The sequence below is a fragment of the Bos indicus genome, chromosome 14, assembly GCF_029378745.1.
Source record: "Bos indicus isolate NIAB-ARS_2022 breed Sahiwal x Tharparkar chromosome 14, NIAB-ARS_B.indTharparkar_mat_pri_1.0, whole genome shotgun sequence".
Classification (NCBI taxonomy): domain Eukaryota; kingdom Metazoa; phylum Chordata; class Mammalia; order Artiodactyla; family Bovidae; genus Bos; species Bos indicus.
The window spans coordinates 72,586,151-72,595,672 of record NC_091773.1 but is presented as its reverse complement, the minus strand read 5'-3'; the positions used below and the strand labels follow the sequence as shown (position 1 = coordinate 72,595,672).

Here is a 9,522-nt window from a genome sequence, read left to right as displayed (position 1 = left end):
TCCAGTCTCCTTTAAACCTATTTAGAATGGCAAAAAAAAAAAAAAAAAGAAACCCAAGGAAAGATAAGGCCCTCCGGTAATCTCACCTCGGTGAGTCCTGTCTGGATAGCAGAGGTGATGGGAGATAGCGGCCAGGCCAGGGCTGATGCCAGCTCCTCACCCCACACAACAAAAGGGAGATTTCTCTTTCCTCCCTCTGCTAATCTTGAAATGTAAATTCTCTCCGCCAGCTAAGAGGAGCGACAGATAACATGGTACATCTTCACTTCTCCCGGTCTTATCGACTTCTGAATCGTTCGGGAAGGGGGAGAGGAAAAGAGAAAGGCCGCCTCCCCGCGCCCCCCTGCATCCCGCCCCCCACCCCTCCCCTCCTCCCGGCCCGCCCCCCGGCCCCCGGCCCCCCCGGCCGCCGAGATTACCTTCTGGCAAAGCAGCGCAGGAGAGGCGGCCGCCGCAGCGCAGGCGGCCCCCGGACCGCGGCTTTGTATTCATTAAACACACATCGGAGCTTATCAGAAGTCAGAGGCTTGTCGGGATGGCACATTGTGTGTGAGTGAGTGTGCGGGCGCACGAGGGAGCCGAGCGGAGCCGGCGTGCATCGGGGTGATTACAATATCAGCAGGGCCCAGATGGAGGCAGGAAAATAAACAGAGGGTGCGTGTGAGACGGCGCGGGAGAGGCAGGGGAAGCGGGAGAGAGAGAGGGGGGACGGGAGACGCGGGCTGCAGCGAAGGAGCAGGGACCGGCAGGGCAGGGGCGGAGGGTTCGGGGGACACGGGGGGCGAGCGAGGCGCCCCCAGGCTAGCCGGGGCTGACCTGTCTCCCCTCCCCCCCGCGTCTGTCCCCACCCGGAGAGAGAGCGGGGGGAGTCCAGACTAGCAAACTGCCTTTTTCCCTTGCTCCAGGGATGGCGGAGGGGGGCAGCTGGGATGCTAACATTCCGGGAGGTTCTGTCAAGGTCAGAGGGGAATCCAGAGCCCGCTTTTTGCAGGAGCTTAACAACGAGACAGTCACCGTGTGACCTCCATCCAGACAGACCCAAGTTGCCCAGCAAACCCAGGGAGTCCTCACGGGCAGCGACACAGCCCTTCCCGACCGACCTCAAGTGGGAGTTCTCGTCCCTTTCTTGGCTGGCCCCAAGACTAGATTCCAACCCCTGCCCACATCCACAGAGATGGCTGTGAGGCGGATACAAACGCTGGCATCTCCCTGGGCTTGTCAAGGTGGTCCCAGCGGAAACCTCGCGTGGCCAGCGGCACCGGGAGAAGACGCACTTGTGACTGGGAGCTACAGGTGACTCCCAGACACCTGCTCCACCTCCAGAAACTGTGCCGGCGGTGGGGGCTCCTTGTGTGTACATCTGAGAGTCTATTTTGGAGGTGGGAATTTGAAATCGAGGCAATCAATCCCGGTTTGAGCTTGCCTCCACAGCTCTTCTCCCCACCCCAGAGCCAGGGAATCAATCAGACACCAAGCAGGGAGCTAGCGCTCCTCCCAGTCCAGAGTGCCTCTTCCACCCCCATCAGGGTCTGCAGGGAGGTACACCTGAGTGGTCTCCTGGGAGCCCCCTTTCCCCTTTTAAATGCACCCGTCAGCCAACGTGAACATCTGATCAGATCCTTAATGGAGTGCAAATAATGCAGCAAAGAAGGTTATTTTATTGGGGGGGGGGGCGGAAAGGGAGTATTTGGTCATGTTGCATTTCAAGGCACTGAAGCTTGGTTAAGAAGCTCATGTCAGTATAAAGAGTGAGTTCAGAATAAAGAAGCCAATAAACTCCAGAACTGTTCTTGACATACACTGTAGCCCCTGCTGCAGTGAAACTCCAGATTGTAAAACAGTTTATGCATGGGGGCTCGATAGTTTGGGGTGAGGGGAAATAAGGCTGGTGATTAGAGAAAAACACCAACACCAAAGTGCAAGAGACCTAGCAGCCACCTCTGAGAGGAGACAGATCTGAAGAAGACCTTAAGAAAATCAGGAGAGGCAGGGGTCACAAAGAGGGGGCCAACTGAGCCTCTGAACCACAACAGCAAACTGTTGAATCAAGCACTCCCCTCCAAACCACTTGGATCCAGTGCTCAAAAAGTTTTATGAGCAGTTGGACCCTCTGGCCCCCAAGCTCCCACACACCCCAAGAAAACAATTAAGGGAAACCTGATAGGTCAGGTAAAGTGCAAAAAGCTAGGCGTTGGTGCAGGAAGGGCATGTGTGAAAAATCTTGTCATGCAGTGAATGTCAGATGAAAAGGGCTCTGCCACAGTCCACCAGTAATCCAATCATGTGGAAAACCTCGGGTTATCACTGAGAAGAGAAGGAGGTACTACTTCCCCGTAAATCTTCAAAAAGTGAGCAGGTTCAATAGTTATAGAAGGATGCAAGGAGAGGGAGGAGACCATTTGGCAGGAAATGTTACCAAATCGAGTGCACTCTAAATGAGTGAAAATCTGTCATCCTTACATGTTTTAAATGTAACAACAGATTTCTAGAGTATCATTATAGCTCTCATAAAGAGTCACCTTTCACTTTTTCTCTAGCTGCTATAGAAACCTGCATTCAGGATAACCATGTGCAATCACATATACCTGCCCCTTTATTACATATTAGTTAGATCAGTTTGGACAAAGACTACAGACACATGTTTATAAATCCAATGCAAGTCTAGGAAGTAAAAAATACAACTTAGAAACGCCAACTGATTTTTCCATTACATGTGCTTTGAAAAAATGCTATTTATAAAACAAACAAAGCCCTACTACTTCCACAGAAAAGGCTTACATTTTTCTTTAAAAAGCATCCAGACACTGAAGGTATGAAGAAAACTGCACAAAAGCTTATTTGCCAGGGTTCTTGTTTTGTAAAGGCATACTAGTTCTATTACTACCTTGTTTGTTCACTGACTTTTGGCTCACAGTTACAGAAAAGATCAACCAATTCTCAAATGGGAAGAATCCATGACTTTCTTCCAAAGCAAACACTTTGCTGCAAAGCTTTCAATTTAGAAAAAAGCAATATAATAATCAAGAAGAACAATCACAGAATAAGTGTACAACAGGAAGTGGTTTCTATCATCACAGCTGTCTTAAAGGCCAGGCTGGAGACTAAAAATCTTAATTTCAACTAGTTCTTTTCTTAATAATAGGTTACCTTCCTATAAAAGCAAGAAGTCCATCTGTCTCAAGCAGATAAGTTTTGAAGCATTAATTCAGATAAAAATCTACCATTTTCTTTGAGTATGTGAATTCTAGTGTGCTATAATGTGAGAATTCCAACATATGACCATTATGGCATAATATCTCATTGCTCAGCTTGTCATTATTTCATTTGTAATTCTTATGTTAATTATGTTCATAATTACTATAAACAGATGTGGTAGAGATTCATGTGACCTTTTATTGCAGAATGAATTCCTCACTCATTTTGCTTTAATTTCTCATGTATGTGAAACTGAAATGCAAAAAAAAAGCTTTCAGATTTCCTAATGTTTTATATGTATAAGTTAAAACCTAACTTCTACTTCATCTGCATTTCAAAATACTAGAATATTCTTAACATTTAAGCTGCTTTACAGCACATTTTAAAATTGCACACTGAATCTCACTGCTGCTCACTAAATTGTAGCTATGGACGCCAAACAAAGACTAGCATCCGTGTCTAAGTTGTTTGTCTTTTTTTTTTTTTTAATATCAAAGGTTAATGCAGCAGAATTGTGCTTCAAAACCAAGTGCCTAGCAGCTACATAGCAATTTATTCACTCATAACTCAACCATCACCCTCTTTACATAAAACACATTTACAATAAAATCTGTATGGATTTCATTAGCTGAAAACCTCCTCGAATTTCATTTCTTTGGCCCTAATCTATAATTAGTGTGGACAGACAGGTGCAAACCCTTCTCTTCTACAGATGGCTACTGGAAATGGTGCAAAGTAGCTCCTTCTGTTTAAACAACACAGAGATAACCTGCTCTGTCTTATCACTTACAATTACCTCCATTAAACTGAACTAATGTTTGCTTTAATAAAATGTTCACTGTTCTTTAAACATTATTTAGGAACTCTTATATTAATGGCTGTAAAAAAAGTGAAGTTGGAACGTGTCTCTTTAGATAATAAAAAATAACTTATTCTGGATGAAATGTTCACATTGATGGTATTTTAGTTGACTTAACATTTGTCAGTTATTTTGCATAAAAGGGTCAAATATGGTATTTTTAAAAGGCATCTTGGTGACAAATTATTTAACAAGTAAAGAAATTCAGAACTATGAAATGTTTAATTTCTTTATTATAGATTTTAACTTATTGAACTTCTAAAATCCTAGATTGTTTTCAAAGAGTATTTATGTTAACCTAATTTTATGTATTTAACTTCTGATGGATTCTGAAAGTTGTATGAAGGCATCATTTTAAGGCACATTTTAAAAATTAACCATGCATGCAGTGCACTCTGTAAGCACATGGTTAAAAATAACACCATTTCATACTAAATAACCTCTATAAAGCCAGAGATCTCTTCACCCTGCTTCTGCTATCAATAAAGTCTGTGGATCACTAGATGATGAATAAGGTGTCCCTAAAACAAAGAACTTTTAAATGTCCAAACATCAACATATAGCTTTTCTCACTGAACCTACATAACTTACAGTAATAGACTCCAGTAAAATGCAACTGAATCGTTTTTTTCACATGCAAATCCTGCAGGTGCCAATTTTTGAGACTGCTTTGCTATGAAGGGCTATGCTGCCTGCATAAAACCTCAATGAAGAAGGGTTTGCATTCAGTGCCTGTCAGCTGATGTTCATATCAAAGAAGTGAGAAACAGGATTTGACAGTGAAGAATGTCCTAACCTGACAACCACTGACCAGCATTCCTATTGGAAGCATTTCTTTCTCGTGATCCCTTTTCAATGTTGGAAAAAAAGAAAAGTTTTTTTTTTCCACAATAAAAAAAGCTTCTATTTTTATAATAAAATAAATGATAATGGCACCTTACATTTGTGTACTTCTTTCCTATTTATGAAGTGTTCTTTGATCTGCAAATATTTATACTAACATCCTGGATGGAAGAATTCATCATTAGAATCTAGCATCAAGAACAATATTTTACTTTTCTTCAGAAGGGGGAAAATGTAAAAATATAAAGCTGCAATCTTGTAGCTGCAACATGTACTGTCCTACCATTTCCAGCAGCTTGCAACTTGATAGGGCAGTTTGCTTTGTACTACAAGAAGAATGTGTCTTATTATGAAATGATCCTTTTAAGGATCATTTTTAAATCAAATTATTAGCAGATATTAGTGAGTCACAGAGACTAAAGCTATAAAGCATTTCAAAGATTTCTGGTCTGCTTTGAGCTGTCCAAACATTAAAGAAAAAATACACCATTTTTCCCACTTCTTTTATTAGATATGAACTGGACACTGGAGAAACTCCATACTCAAACACTCCCACTCAGTATTTAGCATTTCAAATAAAGTGACTGCTGTCTAAATGGTTTACAAAAAATTATGAATTCTTACACAAAGTCTTCTAACATAAAGTTCTTCTCTTAGTATGATCGCAGATAAAGTCAGCTTTTATACACCCAGAATGAGCCTGATTCCTTGATTATTTCGTGGAAATTCTTTCTTTTGAAAGAATAAGCCAAAGAAATGCTAAATACAGTACAGATAAAGCAATGTTAGACTTCAGCTTCCTCAATATCCTTCCTGGCTGCAAAAGATGCCTAGGTCAAACACTGGGTGAGACTGTCAGCTGTCCCTTTAAAAATAACCACCCATAAAAAGAAAGAAAAGAAAAAGAAAATCAGACTGTCCCATGCATGCTACCTGAAAGCCCCTAACAATGGTAAAACTAGAATTGACATTAAGAATAAACAATGGGGAAAGATCCAGAGAATCATAAATTTGCTTCTCTTTGTACACATCACATCTGACATAAGCATCTGGCTTTGGTCCAGGATGGTTTAAGAAACAGTTCTGTTTATTCACCTTTTCTAAGGAACTGGATGACAGGAGAGACTGGGCACAACAGAACGCTCACATGGTCCAGGCAAAAGGCTGCAAAAAACTAAGAAGACCCCGGACACTAACGGTTTATCACTGAAAAGCTGATCAATTTGTATTCTAGCGAGTGTGGACTCACTGGGCACAGACCCAGTTTCACTCTCGTTCTATGCAAAGGGAGAGTTATGACAATCAAAGCCACTGGGAGCACTTAAAAATGGTGCACATGTTTAAAAGGAGACGGGGTGGGGGGGCGGGGGACCTGTAAAACAGATTTCAGTTCACACAGAAGGTAGAAAAAGAAAACGCCTTGGTCAGCAACCCAACCTTTATCAGGGGATGAATCAATTTGCAGCTGCTGTGGACAGCCATTTATATCAAGGCCCTGGGCAGATTAATTAGAGGGAGCGAAATTAAAAATTCAAGGGGGCCCGGAGTGACATGAAGCACATCAAGTTGCTCTGGAGTGGCTTCCCCCCCAACTCCTGACCTTCACTCCCCGGCCCTGGACTCTGGGACTGGTCTTCAGGAGCTCCTCCGCGGAGGGCACTGGCTATTCCTGAAAGTGACACTCTGGTGCCAGGCTAAGGCCAGTTGGGCTTTAAGATGCCCAGATCTTGAAGAATAGCTGTGCTCAAAAGATTTCAACAGCCACGACGCTTTGCAAGGAATAAGGAAAACAAGGGCTGCAAGGCTCCGCAGCCAAATCCTCCGAACTTGAAAAGCTCGGCGGGGTGGGGTGGGGGGGAGGGAATCGGGCTATTTTTAGTAACAGTCTGGGTTCACATCCTACTTCCTGGAATCTGTACTCAAACTTTTCCAAGGGTTGACTTACCCCACCCCAACCTCCATAAAAAGTTTCAAAAAAAAAAAACGGATTTAAGCGTCTTGCACCCACAGAATTGTCTTTCCTAAGGGGGGTCCTGGCCAGCGTCAGATCCGCCCAGGGAGAGGGGTCTGGGTGCACCGATCACCCCAGTCCTTTCTGTCCCCCCAAGAGAGCGCTGGGGCCGGGTAAACGAATTGCATCCCCGGGACGCGGCTCCCCGTCCGGGCTCCGCCTGGCGGGGGCTCCGCTGCCGAGCACAAGGCTCCCCATTCTGAAGAGGAGACGGGGGCCCCCATCGAGGCTGCGCAGGGAACCCCCAAAGGGCCAGGGCGCCGAAGCCTCCGGCGCGCGGAGGTCTGGGCCGCAGGGACGCTGCCCACCCAGCCCGGGCGGCAAAGCCCTAAGCCCGTCGCGGATGCCAGACTCGGATCGAGAGACCTCACTGGAGTTCGGGGGCGGGGGGCTTGGCCTGTCCTCCAGGGGCTTCCCACCCGAGCACCCCGCGTGCCCAAGAAGACCAGGGCGAGTTCGCAGGGTGGGCACAAAGCGCCCGAGGACTGCTCTAAGGACCCCGAGCGCAGTTGCCACCGGGTCTCAAAAGTTAAGATTCCTCCTCCTCGCTTGATGCCAGAGCTAAGTTTTCCCACCATCAAAAGCAGACTTTCCAGTTTAAAAAAATATTGGAAAAAAAAAAAAAATGAGGGTCCAAGGCCACCTGCCACCCTCACCCTGGGTACCTTGCCCGGGGGTTCGGTCGGGGGTGGGTGGTGGGACTAATATAATCTTCCAGCTCTCATATCGTCATGATGGAGAGAAAAGAAAAAGGGGGCAGCAGTGCGGAGAATCTGAGAGTGAAAACGGCACCCCCGGCTGCCCCTTGAAGTTCAGTGTCACCGCAGCGGGCAGTGACTCGCGAGGCTCCTCTTCGTCCCGGTACGTGGCTCTACAGTAGTTCAGCGACGGAGACAGCCCGGAGCCTCCCGGCCGAACAACCCAAACGAATGGGACGGTCACCAGAATGAGAATTAATACCAACAACCAGGGCACCCCCACCCCCACCCCGGTGCCCCCAGTCCCCGCCCGCCCGCGGGCACTTACACTGCACAGGGCCGGAGAGTCCCACCATCCGCCACCGGCTCCGAGGTGCCAGGAAAACTTGCCGTCTTCTCGGCCGGCCCGCGGGCGAGGGGCCGAGGGCGCGGCGCCTCTCCTGGCCCCCGAAGGGCCGGCGCGTCCAGGACCGCGGGCCCGCGCGCGCGCTCGCCGCGAGGCCGCCGGGCACCGATCACCGCGAGCAGCGGGGCGAGGAGCCCGGGGGTCGGGGCCGCCGGCCAGACGCCGCCTCCACGCGGAGCAGCCCCGGACGCGCCGCGCGCCGCTCCTCCCTCCCTGCCTCCCGCCCCTTCCCTGCGGTCGCCGCGGCGGCAGACGAATGGGATGCGGGGCGCGGGGAAGCGCCCCCGTCCCGGGCGGCGTCTGCGTCGGCCTCGCGCGCCCTCGCTCACTCTCGAGGAAGGCGACGCGCGCGGGGCGGCGGGGCGGCCGCCGGGCAGCGGGGGCGCCGCGCGCTGGGCGCCGAGAGCGCGCGCGCCCGCGCCCGGGGCGCCGCAGCCGCTCCCCGGGGCCGGGAGGAGGGCCCGCGGCGGCGCGGGGGGCGCGGGCGGCAGGCGGGGGAGGTGGGGGACATCGGTGTCGTGCGGGGGTCACGGGGGTCAAGTGTAAGTTAACAATGGGCTGGCCCGGCCGGCCGGGGCGCGCGGGCGCGCGGGCCGCCTCTCTCCTGGCCTCGCCCTCTCCGGTGAAGGCTGGACGTGGGGCCGGCTCCCTAGTGATGCTTTCCCGGGGCCCCCGGCGCCCTGCAGTAACCCAAGACGACCACTTTCCCCGGCCATCTGGAGCGCTCCTGGCTGCCCTGCCTGCGTCTCATCACTGGCTGGAGACACAGCTCTGCGAGCCATCAAGCCCTGCTCAGATCTCCTCTCTCTTAATCCCCTTCTGTTAGCTGATTTCCAGACTGACTATTTGCTTTCGCATTAGATAATAGCCTTAGAGAAAACAATTATCATTTTCTTTTTCCCTTTGTTTTTATACTTCTCCCATAGTATGCCATGAAGAGGGTCCCCTTTTCTATCTCACGGTGTTTGTTTGTTTGTATTTATGGGTTATATCCCCCCTCCCGCAGACATTAATATCAATCCTGGGGGTGGGGGTGTCCCTGGAGAAAAAGATAGGGTGAAAGAATTCCAGTTATTTCCAAAGTAAATAAATAATCTCGCAGTGAACAGAACTGACAGTTTGTACAGAGCAAAAGGGGCTTGGATAATAATGAAAATATTAATATGTAGGTCAAATATGATCAGATAATGGCTGGCGATGATGAGTAAAATGAAATCTTTCAAAATTATTATGGAACAGTGCCATGACTGCAAATGTTATTATATTTAGTGTAACAATTTGAAATCCTGCTCTGAACCATGTTTTTTTTGTTTTTTTTTTTTTCTCTACTGGCCTACATCAGTGCAACATATCCTGTGTGTGTGTTTCTAAATTTCGTCTTTACAAAGGAAAAGATGTTTAAGACAGAGTCAGAGTGGGCCTGATGAGACGTTGGTAGGTTTTTTTTTTTTAAATGGTGCTTCAGATATTTAGTAGTAAGAGCCCTTCCCCCATCCTTTTAAATCCAGCT

At 48.1% G+C, this 9,522-nt stretch overlaps 1 protein-coding gene across 4 annotated transcripts in view; it reads right to left on the bottom strand.

Annotated features, from left to right (window-relative positions):
- The window catches only part of RUNX1T1 (RUNX1 partner transcriptional co-repressor 1), a 155,606-nt gene extending 147,501 nt beyond the window's left edge, over positions 1–8,105 (bottom strand). The window contains exon 1 of one of the 4 annotated variants that reach the window (XM_070802925.1): positions 7,935–8,105. In XM_070802925.1, coding sequence (XP_070659026.1) covers positions 7,935–7,962 — 28 coding nt within the window. In that variant the 5' untranslated portion in view covers positions 7,963–8,105. Of the gene's footprint in view, positions 1–86; positions 323–7,934 lie in introns of those variants that run through there. The other 3 variants (XM_070802924.1, XM_070802923.1, XM_070802926.1) reach the window with 3 other exon arrangements.
- Between the last annotated feature and the right edge of the window lie 1,417 nt (positions 8,106–9,522).